Source organism: Syngnathus typhle, linkage group LG11, assembly GCF_033458585.1.
Source record: "Syngnathus typhle isolate RoL2023-S1 ecotype Sweden linkage group LG11, RoL_Styp_1.0, whole genome shotgun sequence".
Lineage (NCBI taxonomy): Eukaryota > Metazoa > Chordata > Actinopteri > Syngnathiformes > Syngnathidae > Syngnathus > Syngnathus typhle.
The window spans coordinates 1,557,538-1,577,699 of NC_083748.1; the positions used below are offsets into that span (position 1 = coordinate 1,557,538).

At 46.3% G+C, this 20,162-nt stretch overlaps 2 protein-coding genes across 2 annotated transcripts; both read right to left on the reverse strand.

Annotated features, from left to right (window-relative positions):
• Window positions 1-550: 550 nt before the first annotated feature.
• On the reverse strand, window positions 551-2,394 carry LOC133162369 (odorant receptor 131-2-like). Its single transcript, XM_061291519.1, has 3 exons — window positions 2,359-2,394; window positions 1,689-1,805; window positions 551-1,366 (listed from the first exon to the last, which is right to left on the reverse strand). The coding sequence occupies exons 1-3, from the start codon at window positions 2,392-2,394 to the stop codon at window positions 551-553; spliced, it is 969 nt and encodes a 322-aa protein (XP_061147503.1).
• Window positions 2,395-2,803: 409 nt separating this feature from the next.
• On the reverse strand, window positions 2,804-3,986 carry LOC133162370 (odorant receptor 131-2-like). The gene is made up of 2 exons (XM_061291520.1): window positions 3,834-3,986; window positions 2,804-3,586 (listed from the first exon to the last, which is right to left on the reverse strand). The coding sequence occupies exons 1-2, from the start codon at window positions 3,984-3,986 to the stop codon at window positions 2,804-2,806; spliced, it is 936 nt and encodes a 311-aa protein (XP_061147504.1).
• Window positions 3,987-20,162: the final 16,176 nt, after the last annotated feature.

The window sequence follows — 20,162 nt, forward strand, 5'->3', positions numbered from 1 at the left end:
TCTTGAAAGCGAGGGCCTTCAATGTCAACTTTCCTCATTTTCTTTTCGGGTGGCTATGGCAGGAATGAGCGGAGCGGGTGGTGCTACCACCTTTTGGTAATAGGAGGTTTCAACTTCCATGATTTATTTATTTTTTATTTAGTTTGACAGTGCAGGCGGGCCATAAATAATACATTATAAGACCGAAGCTGCGGGCCGTATGAAATCTGACCGTGGGCCGGATTTGGCCTGCGGGCCGGAGTTTGGGTACACTTGCTTGTCAGGTGTGCCGACACCGTGAGTTCGATACCCACATATGACGGTGTGAATGTTTGTGTTTGAATAACGGTGTGAATGTGTGTGTGTGAATGACCATAAATAAATAAATAAATAAATAAATAAAAAATACAAATTTATTTCAACACGGAATTTATTGAGAGAGCAAGTGCAATATTCATTCGTGGCCTAATATCAACAATGCCAAAATGCTATACCTAATTGTCACAAAAAGGGAATTTTGATTCCAAAAAGGTGTACTCCACTGACGTCGCGCTCCAACCGCTCCCAAGTGTCAGCGGGACACGACGCCCCCTGGCGGCCGCTTCCTGGGCCTGACCGGCGCGAAACAGGATCTCTGCGTTTCGTTGAGAAACCTGCGGAACTTGTCGTCACGGATGCCATAGATCACGGGGCTGAGGAAGCGGGGCAGTATGTTGACCAGTAGGTAGCCCACGTAGCGGATCTCCCGCATGTGGCTCGGGAAGACCAGCAGCAGCAGCAGCTCTACACCGGGCGACACATAGGCCAGCAGGCACATGGTCAGCTGGACGCCGTGCAGCAGGACTGTGTTGCGGGCCCTCTCGGCCAGACCCTTCTGGGCTGAGGCCGAGCGCGCCGCCCTCAGGATCTTGATGTACGTGAACACCAGCGTGAGGAAGACGCACAGGAAATAGAAGCAATCGAAGGCGATGCGCTTGTGCATCATGAGGGCATCCGGGAAGACGTTGGAGCGCACGCAGAAGACGTAGCCCAGGAAGAAGCCCGGGGGCTGGCTGGCCACGGTGAAAAAGAGGTCAGTGACCTCAGGGGCCACGCTGACCAACCAAATGAGCAGGATGGTCAGGTAGGTCCTCCGGGCCGTGCACAGCTGGTGGTGCCTTAGAGGCCTGCAGATGGCCACGTAGCGCTCGGCCGCCATGGCAGCCAGGTTGAGCGGCGTGTTTCTGGTGCTGAACACGGTCAGCAGGATGAACACGCAGCACAGGGACACACGGATGTGGAACACGATGTAGCTGAGCAGGAAGAGGGTGACGCTGAAGCTCAGCTGGGCGCTGTCGTTGATCACCATGTGAATGAACAGGATGTAGCGGGGCTCCTCATGAAATGTCTGCCCCGCCGCCGTCCGGCCAAAAAGCACAGCCACAAACAACATCGATAGCGGTGTCAGCGATATTGTCATGGGACGGCATCCCTAAGTGGACCCGTCTCAAGTTTAGTCCCCCCCAGCAAACAGGTTTGACCCGCAAGCTTTGCAGAGGATGTCGTCGATGCTTTTTGGGGAAGTTTTGCATGTGTGTGTGTGTGTGTGTGTGTGTGTGTGTGTGTGTGTGTGTGTGTGCGCGCGTGCGTGTGTGTGTGTGTGTGTGTGCGTGCATGTTTGTGTGTGTGTCTGAGTCTGTGTGGGGGCTTGGTTGCTTGTGCATGTGTACCTGGTGTTTGAAGAAGGTGGCGAACAAGGTGGCATTGATGTACTGGAGCAAGAACCACAGAAGAACCACCAGGAGGTTTTTCACCACTGCAGACACAAGACTATCCCTCAGAGCCACCTAACCCACACACACACAAACGCGCACCCACGTTGGATGTAGCGACTGAAGAATGACAACTCCAATAATTAGTCATGGATTTGATATGTTTATTCTATGTGTTCATCCGCAATGCTTTCCACTGTAAAAAGTGAAGAGGCTGGTTGTGCTTTGAGGATTTACATATGACACAAACAGACCTCAGTGCAGGGAAGGGAGCAGCCCGGTGTACAACGGACTCAAGGAACAACAACGAGCAAAAAGGCAAGCAAGATGCATGCAATTATTCACCAAAGAAGCAAAACAAAGCAGAAATGAACTCGCTCGCTCAACTGGGAAGGCAGAAACGACAGCGGATGCAAAGTGCAAAGTGAAAGAAAGCCGCAAACTCAATTTGAGCAAAACCTGGACAACACCTGGACAAGAAGCAAGTGGCTGCAAAATACAGAAAAGCAAAAGGACAAGAACAGCTGCACACACAGACATGAATAGGCCCATGTCGTTTTTGAAGCTCTGTTCTCGAAAAGTTTGGAGAGAAGAGTGGAGAAGAGTGCAAGGATGCATGCGGCTGTACCTGCTGTGGGGAACTTGCGTTGTCTGAAGAGTTCATGGCGATGGAGGAGACCAAATATGAAATCAAAGATGAAGTTAAAACGCGGTGACAGCCATTGAGAAAGCGGCAAGAAGATGAGGAGACGTCTCCGCTTATAAGCCAAACGCAAACTCCGGCCGCTGTAACGTCATGGGCTACGAGGGCGCGGCCTATTCTATTATGATACTATTCGATATCGTTGGACTTTTGGATTTGAGGGTGTGGCTTTGACTTTTCGGGCTTTTGTCTTCCACACTTGTCAAGTCATGACCTCACCTCCACTCCCTTCTAAATGACACATGTCTTTTTTTCCAAAGCATACGGCACCCCTTGAAAGGGCCCTGAGTGCCAGCCCACCGGCAAACCCCCTCCCCCATTTGGCGAGTGTCGTTTCACTCCCATGGGAGTGGGTTGTTTGACTGCCAAATCAGGTGCAGTGGGCACCGTGGGGCGCAGTCCTGCACACCAGGTAGTGTTTGAGGTACTTCCTGAAGCACTTGTCCCGCACACCGTATATGATGGGGCTGATGGAGCGGGGCAACATCTGAACCACTACGTGGCAAGCGAACAGCGAGTCCGAATAGTTCCTGGGGAAGACGCGCAGGAGCGCGTCCTGGACCAGGGGCACGGCGTAGATGGTCATGCACAATAGAACCTGAACACCATGCAGAACGATGGTCCGCCGAGCCTTCTTGGCGTCCTTGCTGGCCGTTTGGGCCGTGAAGAGGATCTTGAAGTACGTGAAGAAGATGACTGACCACACCAGGACCAGGTAGACAATGTAGGTTATGTCCCGCTTCTGAGCCAACAACGGATTGGGGAAGGCCGTCTCTCGGAGGCAGAAGATTCTGGAGGAGAAGAAATCCAGAGGCTCACTGGCCAGCGTGACAAAGAGATCCGGTAAGGCGGAGATGACGCTGATGGTGAAAATCAAGGCGATGAGGAGTAGGGTCCTTCTGAGCGTGCAGATGCGGGCGTGGTGAAGCGGTAGGCACACGGCCACGTAGCACTCGCCCGCCATGCACGCCAGGATGAGGGGCGTGTTCTCAGTGGTGATGATGGCCATCAAGATGAAGGGGGCGCACGATAGGACGCTGATCCTGTATAGGGTGTAGCTGACCACAAATAGGATGACACCCACGCTCATCTGGATCATGTCGTTGACCACCAGGGTGAAGAAGAGGATGTAGCGAGGATTGGAGTAGAAGATCTGGAGGACAGTCAGTTCAAACAACTGATCTCAGTCAAACCAAACCGAGCCCAGCTAGTGCTCAACACGTCCCTTGGCCCGCCCTCTCGGCCCATCTGCCACAATGTCGAATGTTGCCCAGTCAGGATCTAAAGCTCGAGCTCTTTCTGGACAAATGACTCTGCAATGACTTCTGCCTTGTGATGGCGGCGCTGTGACAACGGCGCTGCGACGACGGCGCTGCGACGACAGCGCTGTGCTGGCCTACCTGGTGCTTGCAGAAGGTGTACATGAGGCTGGCATTGATGTAGTTGATGGACAGGCCGATGGCGAGCACCAGCACATTCTTGAGCACCGCTTTGCTGAGCGAGTCTCGGTATTGGATGACCACACTGGCGTTGGCCAAGGCGGCGTCGCCCATCTTGACACCTGTCTGCAGTCTGACAATGTCAAAAAACAATATTTGAAGAAGCCTTCGAACCCTTTTGACGTGTGCAGGCTGCCAAAAGCTTGCAAATAAAGTCGCAAATTGACAGTGTCGCAGAATGGTGAGCAAAACACATAATCGAGGCATGGAACACCTTCACACATTGAACGTGTTTCCTGCTTCAAGAAGAGCAAAGCCTGGCTCAAGCCTTGCAAAATCTGACGAGGGAGGGGTTCAAATTATCCAAAGCTGTTCATCACCCAAAAGAAGCATCATATTGAGAGTACAACCTGACAAAATCAACAAACCAAATCAAACATACAACGTTATGAATTGAAACAGTAAAGTCAAATACGAAATGAAATCTGGTGTAAAGGAGATGAGCTTTGAAAAAATATGAGCAAAATAATCATGAAATAAGTCAACAGAGCAAGAATACGTCAGGAAAGATGAAAAGTTGGGAAGCATCCTTCAGTCATTACGTTTGAAACAACAGAACATGGCATAACAATCACATGGCAGCATATTTAGAGCACAAAGCTAGATCAACAATCATCATCATCATCATAACAAGACGTGTATGTGGCTGGGGAGAAAAGGAAGACACCACTCCAAAACTCCAAAATGCACGCAATGTGCAAGTTTCAATAAATGCCCAAGCGTAATCAACGAATGCAACCCAAACTCCGAATGTTTATTGACAGAAAACCAGAGCTGCAAAATACTCCAAAAGCTGCAGCGAGCCGTCTTTTTTCTCTGCGAGATTACATGACTAGAAGATGAAGCGGATACTCACCCTTGTCACTTGGATGCACTTCTGACCCCATGTCCGCCTGACAGCCATCTTTTATAGCCTAAGGACGCACGCACACTCACCCGCGCACGCGCACATGCACGCACGCACACACACACACACGCACGCGTGCGCACACGCACACATACGCACACATAAGCACACGGGTATGATGCGTTCCCCCTTGATATTGGTCACGTGTTTTACAATATTGGTTGGGCTCGGCGGCACCTTGTCAGCGTGGTCGGCGTGTGCTTATCCGTCATGTCGGAGCATGATTGTTTTTATTGTTGGAGTGATATGATGGGCCCACAACGGCGGTGGGCACGGTGGGGACGGTGGCAGGCCTCTGATGGCAAATCGCTTCAGACACAGCAAACGATATTGCGATGACTCTCACACGTGCGAGCCATCCCCCCTCCTTTAAAAAAAAGAAAGAACTGTCACGTCTCGTCCCCAGCCATTCCACTATGTGCCTGTTGTCATGGTTTTTGTCTGTGTGCCCGCCCCTCCCCTCCCGTGTGCCCATGATTAGTTTGATTATTCACACCTGCCTCTTGTTACCTGTCGTGCATATAAGTCCTGTCTGCCCCTCATGCCCCGTCGGATCATTGTCGTCTTGTTGTCTTTTTGGTTCCTGTTGTCGCACGGTCTTGCTGTCGTCATGTCCTGCTGTCTTCTTGTTTCACGTCCCGGTCAGTCAGTCAAGTTATTGTTTTGTTAAGTAAGGTCAGTTTGCCTTTTGAGTTCCCTTCAATAAACCCTGGTCCAAGCTGCATTTGGTCGCCCTGTTCCGTTCGATCCCTGACGAAAAAAGACAACTACGCTATTCTCAAACTTTTTACTGCTTTTCTTCTGCATGGGCCTAAAGCAATCCCGTAAGAAACACCTTTCAAATCAACCCCAAAAGATGAAAACCAAGGACATTTTTGCTATACTGTTTTTTATTTTTTGCAGCAGCCTATTTATTTATTTATTTATTTATTTATTTATTTATTTATTTATTTATTTATTTATTTATTTATTTATTTATTTATTTATTTATTTATTTATTTATTTATTTAAAAAATGTAAGCGTACCACGCAAAATGCACATTCCGTGGTTTTCAAATATAAAAGTAGGCTGATGAATATGTACCGTAATTTTCAAACTATAAGTCGCGTTTTTTTTCATAGTTTGGGTGGGGGGGCGACTTATAATAAGGAGCGACTTATGTGGTTTTTTTTCAAAAATGTTCAATAAAAAAAAGTGAAACCGCGATAAACGAACCACAATGTAGCAAGGGATTACTGAAATTTGAATTTCAAGTGACGTCGGCAGCGCAACGCGGCGTGGCGCGGCGGTTGTTTACAAAAAGGACAAAGATTGATCACGGGATGACAAAGATGACGAAGGGCCCCACGGCATCATTAGTGGCATTGTTTCTAAGTGACACGGAGGACGAAGAGTTTGAAGGATTTAATGGTTTGGAGTGACACAGAAGGTTTGAAAAACTATTATGGCTTTTACGCACGCCTGGTCCTACTCTACGGAGCTCTCTTTCACCTCCGTGGATGGAAGTCGTGGGCTGGCGCTCGGCCAGGTGGCTATCCGGGGACGATGGATGGGGCTCGGTCATGGCTTTTACGCACGCCCGGTCCTATTCTATGGATCTCTCTTCCACCTCCGTGGCTGGAAGTCCACGCCGCCACACGCCTGGAAGTTTGTTTTGTTGAATAAAGAGTCGTTTACCAAACCCACGTCTTTCCTTGTACTTTGTTAACACTACAATATAGTTATATACTAGATCTGTGGAATAACGACGAGGCTGACGTCAGGGCGCATGCGCTTCGTTGTTGACAAAGGACGAGGAATTTGATCGATGGATTTAATGATTTAGAGCGCACAGATGCATTTTATGGCTAATGCGACCTATATTCCGGAGCGACTTTTTGTCAGAAAATTACGGTATATACGCATTTAGTAAAAGTTCAGAGTACTAGGGGAAAAGTCTTCAAGTACAGTTGGCAAGTATTTGCCCTTTTGGCTTCTTCCCATTTCTGCTAACGAGCTGCTTGAACTTTAGTTCCTCCCTGCGGATTCATCAAGTCACCCAGTGGACCACTGAGAATTGCCTCACGCACGTCAAAATCTTCAGAGGAAAAACAACCCGAAAGGTCGCGTGGCCTCCGAGGACTTAAATCACAAAGGGATGATGATGAACACGGCCAGCATTTCGCTCTCCTCTGAGGCTTAATTGCCATTGCCAAAACGCGTCCTTTTTTTTTCTCCAACTGTACTGTCAAACAGACAGACAGGTTTTTTTTTAAGTCACATACTCATAATATGGCGAGCAATTTGAGCATTCATTCCATATCCTTGATATCTGACATTAGTGTTCTTCACTAGTTCAGTCTTTGTCAGTACTAGTTGGACATTGAGCCACACTAGTTATACATATTGTCATACAAGTTACACAGCATTACACTCATTTTCAGCAACTAGTTTGAAAGTTGAGTATGTCAACTAATGCTGATATAAGTGTAGTTAGTGACACCTAGAAACACACTAGCAGTGCCAAAATCCCAGCTAGTCAGCTTTTTGATGCCCTTGTGGCCTACTGGACCAAGCTTGTAACGTTTGAACTTAGTCTTACAAGTAAACAAGTAAGGTACAAAAGCTTTAACATGTTTACTTGTTGAATGTTAAATGTTGTCATATGTTAACTAGTGACCTGGGATTTCTTGCACTAGTCAACAGGTGAGAACCCTAATAGCCACTAGTGAACTTGTAAAGGATAAAATACGGACTAGTTGCCAAGTGAAAGCCCTTTGAAGCCTTGATATCAAACTAGTGAGTCTAAAATTTTTTACTTGTTTACTAGTTATGCCCCAAATATCCACTAGTGCACTAGTGTTACTTAACTACCGTATTATTCGGACTAAAAGTCGCTCTGGAATACAGGTCGCATTAGCCATAAAATGCACAATAACGTGAAAAAAAACACATATAAGTCGCTCCGGAGTTTAAGTCGCATTTCGGGGGAAATTTATTCGACAAAATCCAACATCAAGAACAGACATGAACGAGCAACAACAGGCTAAACGATAGGTATGCTAACGTGACATAAACACAAACGAAAAGCTGAGAACAGGCCTGACGTAACATTCAGAGTTATTCAAATAACTATTACATAAATAATATGTTTATAAAACCATCTGTGTCACTCCAATTCATTAAATCCATCGATCGCCCTTTATGTCAACAATGGGTGCGCGCCGCTGACGGCGCTTGCACTTCAAAATATTCCACAGGCCCATATAATGATATATAAATTATATATCAAATAACTATTATTTAAGCAATAATATTATCAAACCATTATCGTCACTCCAAATCATTAAATCCATCAATCAAATTCTTCGTCCTTTGTCAACAACGCCGCGCGTGCGCCCTGACGTCAGCCTCGTCGTTATTCCACAGATCCAGTATGTAGCTACATTGTAGGGTTAACAAAGTACAAGGAAAGACGTGGGTTTGGTAAACAGCTCTTTATTTAACAAAACAAGAGTTCAACGAGCCATCAACTACTGAACTGTAACGATATACAAGTTGCTACACGAAATAAAATATATCAAATACTATAACATAAATAGTTCACCACCACACGGCCCCAAGCACCGGTGTGGACTTCCAGGCGTGTGGCGGCGTGTACTTCCATCCCCGGAGGTGGCACTTCCAGCCACGGAGGTGGAAGAGAGCTCCATAGAATAGGATCGGGCATGCGTAAAAGCCATGTCCGAGCCCCATCCACCGTCTCCGGACAGTTACCCGGCCGAGCACCAGCCCCCGACTTCCATCCACGGAGGTGAAAAAGAGCTCCGTAGAGTAGGACCGGGCGTGCGTAAAAGCCATGTCCGAGCCCCATCCACCGTCACCGGACAGCCACCCGGCCGAGTGCCGGCCCCCGACTTTCCATCCATGGAGGTGAAAGAGAGCTCCGTAGTGTAGCACCGGGCGTGCGTAAAAGCCATAATAGTTTTTCCAACCTTCTGTGTCACTTGTCAAGTGGCATGGTGGTACGAGATGGTGTAAAATTAGGTATTGAATTTGGCCCAGGCACATTAGCTATCCCAAAACATGTAATAGTTCGAACTTTCACTCGGAGATGGTGTTAAAGCTTGACATAGGGGTGACCTGATGGAAATTAACAAATCTAATAAATTAAATTGTTAGCAATTGGGAGGACACAATCTGTTCAAACACATAGCAACGCACAATTTTGGAATATGAGTTTGCTATGCCATAATTTTAAGATGTAACAGCTGGAGCAATATGTGTTTAAGTAGGAGGAACCTATTATTGTGTTAAGTACTATTATGTGTTGAGATTGATCTTTATTAGACAAGATATATGTGATTCATGTTGCAATGTTTTGTCCAACCTGTATTTAACATTGGTGTTCCATCCATACCTGAATGTATTAAGTTGAGAGGAGACATTAAGGGCTAATAGTAAAAGAAAGAACCAGCAAAACAGGAAACATCTGCATCCGGTGGTTGCTGCTTGAAGCAAGGTTGCCAAGACAACCGTGGTGCACCTACATATTGCGATGAGGTAATGCCAGAAGCCTATAAATATGTTGCCCGGACACAGAGCGGGCGCTTCTTCCTAGTCAGGGCGATGGCCGCGACTCTACCCGGAGTAAACGAACGAAGATGGATTTTTCATTATTTTTGAGATTGAACCAAATTCTACTAAAATGAATTTCCAGAGTCTTCGAATTGGACTTTGTCAAATTTTAAGCTTTGAGGAAGGCAGAGAAGACAGCCGCCCCGGGCAGAAAGGGGAAGTCGCCAATTTTACTTTTTTGGCTAGGCTCCTCACAGCCAGACCCTTCTTCTTTTTTAAACAGAATTTGGATTTTGGAACAAAGGAGAGCCGATCACTCGACTTGTTCAACCAAATACCGTTTTTTTCCGTGTATAGTGCGCCCCCATGTATAGTACGCACCCCTAAAAATGGCATGCTGATGCTGGAAAAAAGCTTGTACCCATGTATAATACGCACCCAATTTTTATGAATTTTTTTTAAAAAAAATTTTAATTTTTTTTTTTTTTTTTTAAGTCCCAATGATCGTCACACACGCAGGGAGGCAATGGGTCCCATTTTTATAGTCTTTGGTATGGTCTTAACTAGGCTGGATGTAATTTCTTTTGTTGGCGTTGATTTCTCCGACTGCCCGTAAACGCACCACCGCGCTCCGTGCGCGCACGGGACAGCAAACGAGCAGGTGATCGAGCAAGCCTTGTCTGATACGAGAGCATTGCGGTCGCATGGAGCGTGTTTGAAGTGAACAGCAGAGACGAAAGGAACAAGGCAAAGTGTTGTGAAATAAAATATTACCTGTAATACGGATTTAGGTAGAGAACTGAACTCTCACTCTTTATATAGCTGACGTGTCTTGCGCATCCGTTCTGCGCATCTGTAATGGCGGCCTCCGTATGATATCCGGTTTGCGTGTGTGCGCGTGAGCGTGTGTGCGCGTGTGTGCGAGAGCGAGAGAGAGAGCGCAAGAGAGAACTCTCAACCGTAGCACGCCGCCGACCGCCCAACTGCACCGCGCTGGTAGCATTATTGTGACAGAGTCGTCGCTGAAATTTAGAAGATATTTTTAAAGTCCTGATGTACTTTCTAAAATTTAAGTGGACCTCAGTGCGCACTGCGCAGGGAGCTTAATTTGGTGCGGTCGCGCAACCGCAGCGCGCCGGGCGCTCACTGTCGCATTGCTTAAAGAGCGCCTTTGTGTTTTAGGATGAACAGCAGAGACCAAAGGAACAAGGCAAAGTGTTGTGAAATAAAATGTTACCTGTAATACGCATTTTGTTATTTGCTGATTGAAACTGCTAATTAAACTTTGAATTGAAACTAATAGGAAGAAAACAACTCTCGCTCTTAATATAGCTGACGTGTCTTGCGCATCTGTTCTGCGCATCTGTAATGGCGGCCTCCGTATGACGTCCGGTCCGCGATGGAGATTAAAAACAAACAATATTTGACAATAACACACCCTCAAGGATTGCACCATCGCATCAAACGATGTGTCGTCAATTATGTATTTTACTGACTAAGTGTGTTGGCCAGGATGGCTGAATGCGATGCGCGATTGACAACAAACAAGAAGAAAGGTGAGTTTTATTTCGGGGGAGATTTGTCATGTCTCGTCCCCAGTTTTGCTATGTGTCTAGGTTGCCATAGTTTCTGTTCGCGTCGCCCCTCTCTTCCTGTGTCACCTCAATCGATGTAACGTGTTTTGTATCTAAGTCCTGTCTGCCCCTCGCTCACCGTTGGATCATTGCATGTGTTACTGTCATTCTGTTCCTGTCTTTGGTAATGTCACCCTGTCTTTTTGTTCCACGACTTTGTCGGTCAGTCCTGTTGTTGGTTTTGTTGTACCATGACTTTCTTTAAAAAAAAAAAAAAAAAAAAAATTTAAAAAAAAAAAAAAAAAATTTTTTTTCTTTGTACCCATGTATAATACGCACCCCAGATTTTAGGACAATAAATTAGGTAAATTTCGCGCACTATACACGGAAAAAAACGGTAGGATTTTAGTCCTTTAGTCTCCTCTTTTGTTCTGTGTGGGTGAGTCTTGTTTTTTGTTTTTTCGACTTGTAATTCTTTTTCTTGCTTATTCATTAAATCTCTTAAGCCTTAATTCGATATCGATTATTTCGTATTAACTATGTTGAGGATGGTTTTATATGTGGTAATTACAACTTTAAAATGTCTTCATTTCCCTATCATAGTCATTCTTTAAATCCGTTCAATTATTTTTAAAGTGAAGACAGCTTTAATCCTTAACATCAGGAATTGTCAGATCTGGTTCGAAGTAGTTATCTTGACCTCAGCTAGGGCGAGGGCGCTCTAGTAAATTAACGAATCCTTGAGGTCTTAACAAAGACATCTAAAAATATCCGTAACATAACACAAGCATCAAACAACCAAAGGGAGCCATCATTATGGCGCGGTCATTTCGACGACTCGCCTCGAATTGAGTTACTCGGCTCGCGCGTCGGATGACTTGAGAGGGATTGGCGTCGTATAGAAATTAGATTGATTCTAGTAGAATTAATTTAACTCTGGTGGTCAGCTACGGACAAGTCCCTTCGCCCCGGCTTATTGAACCCGTTACCGGGGAGCCGGAGGCACTTCAATAAAAAGTGCGCGTTTGACACACTCCAAATTATTAAATCCTTCAAACTCTTCGTCCTCCGTGTCACTTACAAACAAAGCTGCTAATGATGGCGGTAGTACGTGAGGCCCTTCGTCATCTTCGTCATCCCGTGATCGAATCTTTGTCCTTTTTGTAAACAACCGCCGCACCGCACCGCGCTGCTGACGTCACTTGAAATTCAAATTACAGTAATCCCTTGCTATATCGTGGTTTCCCTTTTTTTTTTTTTAAACTTTCTGAAAAAATTCACATAGAAGTCACTCCTCAGTATAAGCCGCCCCCCCCACCAGAACTATAAAAAAAACGCGACTTATAGCCCGAAAAATACGGTAGTTCTACTAGTGAGGTCTAAAATGTTCACTAGTAGAACTAGTGAATGCCAACATGCTCACTAGTAAACTAGTTAAAGGGTTCTTTTGATGTAACTAGTTAACAAGTGATGCCCAAATGATCACAAGCAGAAGTAGTGACTTCCAAAATTCTTATTCGTGACACAAGTTGCTAATAAGTTGGCAGGAATATACCATAAGCGTACACCTCCAACTGGCTCTCTGATAAGAGATCACCCATCAAAAATGTAACCCTGTAAAGCAGGGGTGGCCAACCAGTCAGTGACTAAGAGCCACATTTTATACTGTGTCATCGCAAAGAGCCACATCATACAAATGAGCACACATGAACACCGCCCCACACACACACAAACACGCACACGCACACACACACACACACCTCTGCTCAGCCAAATTTAGTGTGTGACATTATTATGTCACGCACCAACATGATAATGGCAAATTGACTCCTACAGTACTAAAACCACAGACCAAAGACCACATTTTCAACAATGAACATTGTGTGCATTGTCTCACACAGACAAACTCTCAGTTCAACAAATTCCACAAACAAAAACATAATACGTTTTTTCACTTACTATGTGTGGCGGGACAGACCATTCATTTTAGTTTGTCGTTTTCATGAGACAAGATATCAATAACGTCACTGAGGCATCTTTTAACGAACGCCACTTCATTGTATGGCTTTTTAGCCCGTGCAATGTTCCAAGCCAGTTGAAACAATGCAAGTGTGATAGTCTCTGAGTGCTTCGTAATTTCTTTGACAAACTGTACCTATTTTTCTGCCTGACTTTTCAAAGTGTCCAAACTTGTGCTTGCAAAATTCAGTCCCTTTTGCAAAGTCCTTATCGATATTGGCATGAAGTGAGCTGAAGTGGCGCTGAACATTTGAAGCTTTTAAATGCGCTAATGACGTCCGACATATCAGGCAGAATGGCTTGCCATTGCGTTCAACAAAAAACAACTTTAACTCTGTTAAAAACGTCCTGTGTTCATCGTCATATATTCGTTTAGCTGTGCATTTTTTCCTTGCCATTTTGGCCGGGTTGGCCACCCCTGGTTTAGCATCTTGTCAGCTTTTCTGGACCTAATGGGCCCCCGTAGTCACAGTCGCCATTCATTAAATAGCCAGCAAAACCAATTGCTCTGCCCTGTGTTCATCGTCATATATTCGTTTAGCTGTGCGTTTTTTCCTTGCCATTTTGAGAGCGAAATTTACACTCCTCAAATGGGTTTGTCCCTCCTCCTTTGCGGGATTTCACCTCACGCGCATGCGCGTTTGACCAAAATACCATACTGAACTCAAGCGAAGCAAATACGCACGAAAAATAAACACAAATTTTGATATGAACGTAAAAGAGCCGCATGAAACCACGAAAGAGCCGCATGCGGCTCGCGAGCCGCGGGTTGGCCACCCCTGCTGTAAAGCCTGATTCTGAGCTTACATAGTTTTATACTGCCCTTTGCCTTGTATTCATGCAGAATCAAGCTATTTCCCCTCAATGAACTGTTATTTACACAGAAATCAAGTTCATTTCTGAGTCTCACTAGTGAGTCAAAAAGCCGTCTACTCGTTCACTAGTTAAATTAAAATCAATGTCACTAGTTAACTAGTGACTCACTATGGCTCAAACTAGTTCACTCGGAAGAAAATATGTGTTTCACTGGTTGACAAGTGAGGTTAAACTGCAACCAACTAGTCAACTAGTCAATATTTTTGCATTTACTAGTTGACTAAAAAACATTTTGCGCCTCACTAGTTAACATGTAAAGTCAAAATAGATTTAAGTAAGTCAGTAGTCTTTGTTTGTGCATTCGCTAGTAAACATGTAGCCCATAACAAGCAACTTCTAGTTCACTAGCTGCAATTTCTCATGACAACATGTCAGCTAGTGTAAAGCATGCAAAAAAAAGTGGGTGGGACGATGACAAAATCTGAATCCTGATTGGTGTATTTCAACTGTATAGCCAATAGGAACTTTGGATTTACACATCTGTCCCACCTCCTCATTAGTTTTTTGTTCAACAAGTTCACTAGTGAGCAGGTCGGCATCCACTAGTTCTGCTAGTGAACATTTTTTTACCTCACTAGTGGAACTAGTTAAGTCAAAATGCCGCACTAGTGCACTGGTGTATATTTGACTCGTCCATCCATCCATCCATCCATCCATCTTCTTCCGCTTATCCGGGGTCGGGTCGCGGGGGCAGCAGCTTCAGGAGGGACTCCCAGACTTCCCTCTCCCCAGCCACTTCGTCTAGCTCATCCCGGGGGATCCCAAGGCGTTCCCAGGCCAGCTGAGAGACATAGTCTCTCCAGCGCGTCCTGGGTCGTCCCCGGGGTCTCCTACCGGTGGGACATGCCCGGAACACCTCCCCAGGGAGGCGTCCAGGAGGCATCCTGATGAGATGCCCGAGCCACCTCATCTGGCTCCTCTCAACGTGGAGGAGCAGCGACTCTACTCCGAGTCTCTCCCGGATGACCGAACTTCTCACCCTATCTCTAAGGGAGAGCCCGGACATCCTGCGGAGAAAACTCATTTCGGCCGCTTGTATCCGGGATCTCGTTCTTTCGGTCACGACCCATAGCTCGTGACCATAGGTGAGGGTAGGAGCGTAAATCGACCGGTAAATTGAGAGCTTTGCCTTTTGGCTCAGCTCTCTCTTTACCACGACGGACCGGTACAAAGTCCGCATTACTGCCGACGCTGCACCGATCCGCCTGTCGATCTCGCGCTCCATCCTCCCCTCACTCGTGAACAAGACCCCAAGATACTTAAACTCCTCCACTTGGGGCAGGATCTCATCCTCATAGTCATATTTGACTCGTAAACAAGTTAAAAAAAAATTGACACACTAGTTTAATATGAAGGATTCATGGGGCTTTCACTAGTTAACATGTCAGTGTTTTAACCATCCTAGTTATCTAGTAAGTATTTCAGCTCTTACTAGTTTACTTGTGCAGAAAATTATAGGTCACAAGTTAACATGTGGGAATAAATCATGTTTGACTACTGTTTTTTCCATGTATAATGCACAAAATTTAACTAATTTATTGTCCTAAAATCTGGGGTGTGCATTATACATGGATACAAAAATATATATATATATATATATGTATATATATATTTTTTTTTTTTTATTTTATTTTTTTTTTTATATATATATATTTTTTTTATTTTTTATTTTTTTATTTTTATTTTTTTATCCGGATATGATACGGAGGCCGCCATTACAGATGCGCTTTCTTCTCTGCTGTTCACTTCAAACACGGTCCATACGAACACAATGCTCTCGTATCAGACGCTTGCTCGATCACCTCCTCGTTTGCTGTCACAATGTGCCCTACACAAATCTGAAACATTTCTTCGCTATCGAGTTTGCTAGCGCATGCGCAGTGATCCTGACCGGCAGAATAACATCCGGTTGTTCCCAAAGATGATCTTTTTTCTGAAATAATTTTACGATTACGGACTTAAGTAGGAGTCAAAATTTGAGTGCGTATTATACACGGGTACAGGCTTTTTTCCATCATCGACATGCCATTTTTAGGGTGCGTATTATACATGGGGGCGCATTATACATGGAAGAAAACGGTAGTTTGCATGTTGCTGAAAATGAGTGACTTATTCGAGTAAAAAAAATATTTCACCAAAAAACTACTATCAGTGATTCTCATTATATACGGCACTGTTATTATGAAAACCGGTTTTCATCACTTCAGCTCCTGCAGGTCAGATTTAATATAAGATGATTGATTATCTTATGAGGCGAAAGCAGATCAAACGGCAAACATTCTGACCAAATATATCATCATGAAGAATAAGTGAAAGAATACATCTCAATAACGTAATTAAGAAATCAAAACGCCAACACGGTGACGGAGATCTGAAAATCAGAACAGAGCTTTAACTCACAAACACCAGGTGACAGAAGTGAGGAAACGGGAAACACTTCCTTAAAGTCGGCCTTAAGACACAGGTGGCGTATCAATGTCCTTGAGCATCCTGCATTGTTTGAAAACGAGAATGGTTGCTAGTTTCAATCCCTCGTCATACAAATTATATTTAAAATACTTCTTATTTAATTTTTTGACAAAAAACTAGAGAAACTCCCCTTCATTTTCAGTGGGAACAGCCCTGTCAGCCATAGACGTCTATTAGACGTCTGGTCTCGTAAAGACCTAAGTTAGACGTCTAAAATTGGTTACGGTATAGACCAGGGGTGGGCAAACTACGGCCCGCGGGCCACATCCGGCCCACGGGACCGTTTAATCCGGCCCGCCAACCCTGAACAAATTGTATTATTAAACTTTTTTTTTTTGGTCATTTTGCCTGCAATGACTGCGTTTTCCCAGTAGATGGCGAAGCGCTCGCCTGCGCATTTACTACCGGAAGCCGTGTCAGAAAGCTCGGTGCACACTCACAAGTGCGTGTACGTACTCAGTAGTACGGACTTGGCGCACTCTCGCTCTATTCGTATCAGTCCCGAATTTAGAGCGTGGGCTTTGACGACAGCGTTCTTATAATTCGCGCGCTGAGCTTTCAGATGCAGTTTTGCGCTAAAGCCACCCACAAACCTTCCCCTGGAATCCTTCCATTAAAATGAGTGGCCCGAAAAAAAGAAGTGAGTGCCGAGTGTTTAAAAAAGAGTGGCCAATTTGGCTCGACGTACGCGACGTGACGTTCAGCCACATCAACATCAACCCGTCACAGATCAAGGTAAACGGACCAACACCTCGGATCTCGCCTAAGAATTGCCACAACAAATTTTACTCCAGACTATGACGCACTAGCAAAAAAGGGACACCAACAACACTGTTCCCACTGAAAATGAACGGGAGGCTCTCAAGTTTATTGTAAAAAAATGCATTTTGAATATGATTTGTACACATAGCAGGGATTGAAACTAGCGACCATTCTCATTTTCAAACAATGCAGGATGCTCAAGGACATTGATGCACCACCTATTTGCGACTAATCTTAACCTGTAAAATTCTTAAGGCTTACTTTAAGCAAGTGTTTCCCGTTTCCTCACCTCTGTTACCAGGTGTTTGCGAGTTAAAACTCTGCTCTGATTTTCAGATACCCCTCACCGTGTTGCTGTTTTGATTACTTTATTTGGATGTATGCTTTCACCGATTTTTCAAGATGATATATTTGGTCAGAATGTTTGCCGTTTGATGTGATCCCATAAGATAAACATCTTTCATTAATCTGACCTGCAGGCACTGAAGTGATGGAGATTGTTATTCATAATAACAGTGTCGTATTTTATGAGAATCACTGATAGCAGTTTTTTAGTGAATTATTATTTTTTTTAATGCTGTTAATAAATGCATTTGTTTTCAAAAAACTTGTTTGGAATATCCATGCTTTACTACCTACTAAAGGCCAAGATCTTCTATGCAATGACCTTTACAGGTCGCTTATATGACTTCACACAACGCCTATACCATCTGCTCCTGGTCCGGCCCTCCGGTCCAAATTTAGAACCCAGTTCGGCCCGCGAGTCAAAAAGTTTGCCCACCCCTGGTATAGACCTAAAATAGACGTCTAAATTAAAAACATCCCCTCCGTGAGTCGTCACCTTACCGTGGTGGAGGGGTTTGCGTGTCCCAATGATCCTAGGAGCCATGTTGTCTAGGGCTTCATGCCCCTGGTAGGGTTACCCATGGCAAAAGGGTCCTCGGTGAGGGGCCAGACAAAGCCCGGCTCAAAAAGCCCCTTATGACGAAAAAGACATATGGATTCAGATTTCTCTCGCCTGGACGCGGGTCACCAGGGTCCCCCTCTGGAGCCAGGCCCAGAGGTGGGGCTCGAAGGCGACAGCCCGCAAAGGAAACGTGGGTCCCCCTTCCCATGGGCTCACCACCTGTGGGAGGGGCCAAAGGGGTTTGGTGCATTGTGAGCTGGGCGGCGGCTCGGGTGGGGGGACGGGTCCTGACTGTTGTTTGTGGCTATGCACCAAACGGCAGCTCAGAGTACCCACCCTTCTTGGAGTCCCTGGAGGAAGTGCTGGAGAGCTCTCCTTCTGGGGACTCCATCGTTCTACTGGGTGACATCAATGCTCACGTGGGCAATAACAGTGAGACCTGGAAGGGCGTGATTGGGAGGAACGGCCCCCCTGATCTGAACCCGAGCGGTGTTCTATTATTGGAATTCTGTGCTCAACACAGATTGTCAATAATGAACACCATGTTCAAGCATAAGGGTGTCCATGTGTACACTTGGCACCAGGACACCCTAGGCCGCAGTTTGGTGATCGACTTTGTAGTCGTATCATCGGATTTGCGGCCGCATGTTTTGGACACTCGGGTGGTGGGTTGGCTCCGATGGTGGGGGAAGATGCCGGTCCGACCTGGCAGACCCAAACGTTCTGTGAGGGTCTGCTGGGAACGTCTGGCGGAATCCCCTGTCAGGAAGAGCTTCAACTCCCACCTCCGGCAGAACTTTTCTCACGTCCCGGGGGAGGCGGGGGACATTGAGTCCGAGTGGACCTTGTTCCGCGCCTCCATTGTTGAGGCGGCCGACCGGAGCTGTGGCCGTAAGGTCATTGGTGCCTGTCGTGGCGGCAATCCCCGAACCCGCCGGTGGACACCGGCGGTAAGAGATGCCGTCAAGCTGAAGAAGGAGTCCTATCGGGCCGTTTTGGCCTGCGGGACTCCCAAGGCAGCTGACAGGTATCGGATGGCCAAGCGGAACGCGGCTTCGGCGGTTGCTGAGGCAAAAACCCGGGCGTGGGAGGAGTGTGGTGAGGCCATGGAGAATGACTTCCAGACGGCTTCGAGGAAATTCTGGTCCACCATCCGGCGTCTCAGGAGGGGGAAGCTGTGCAACGTCAACACTGTTTACAGTGGAGATGGCGTGCTGCTGACCTCGACTCGGGACGTCGTGTGTTGGTGGGGAGAATACTTCCCAGACCTCCTCAATTCCACCGACACGCCTTCCATTGTGGAGGCAGGGCCTGGGGACTCTGAGGCGGACTCTCCAATCTCTGGGGTTGAAGTCACTGAGGTAGTTAAAAAACTCCTCGGTGGCAAGGCCCCGGGGGTGGATGAGATCCGCCCGGATTTCTTAAGGGCTCTGGATGTTGTGGGGCTGTCATGATTGACACGTCTCTACAGCATCGCGTGGACATCGGGGACAGTGCCTCTGGATTGGCAGACTGGGGTGGTGGTTCCCCTCTTTAAGCTCAGTGGCCTAGTGGTAGAGTGTCCGCCCTGAGGCTGGAAGGTTGTGGGTTCAAACCCCGGCCGGGTCATACCAAAGACTATAAAAATGGGACCCATTGCCTCCCTGCTTGGCACTCAGCATTAAGGGTTGGAATTGGGGGGTTAGATCACCAACTGATTCCCGAGCGCGGCACCGCTGCTGCTCACTGCTCCCCTCTCCCCCAGGGGATGGATTAAAATCACACGGGGATGGGTTAAATGCAGAGGACAAATTTCACCACACCCAGGTGTGTGTGTGACGATCATTGGGACTTTAATCTTAATCTTTAATCTTTTAAGAAGGGGGACGTGAGGGTGTGTTCCAAATACAGGGGAATTATACTCCTCAGCCTCCCTGGTAAGGTCTATTCAGGGGTGCTGGAGAGGAGGGTCCATCGGGAGGTCGAACCTCGGAGTCAGGAGGAACAGTGTGGCTTTTGTCCTGGCCGTGGAACAGTGGACCAGCTCTTCACCCTCAGCAGGATCCTCGAGGGTGCATGGGAGTTCACCCAACCAGTCCACATGTGTTTTGTGGACTTGGAGAAGGCGTTCGACCGTGTCCCTCGGGAGATCTTGTGGGGGGTGCTTCGGGAGTACGGG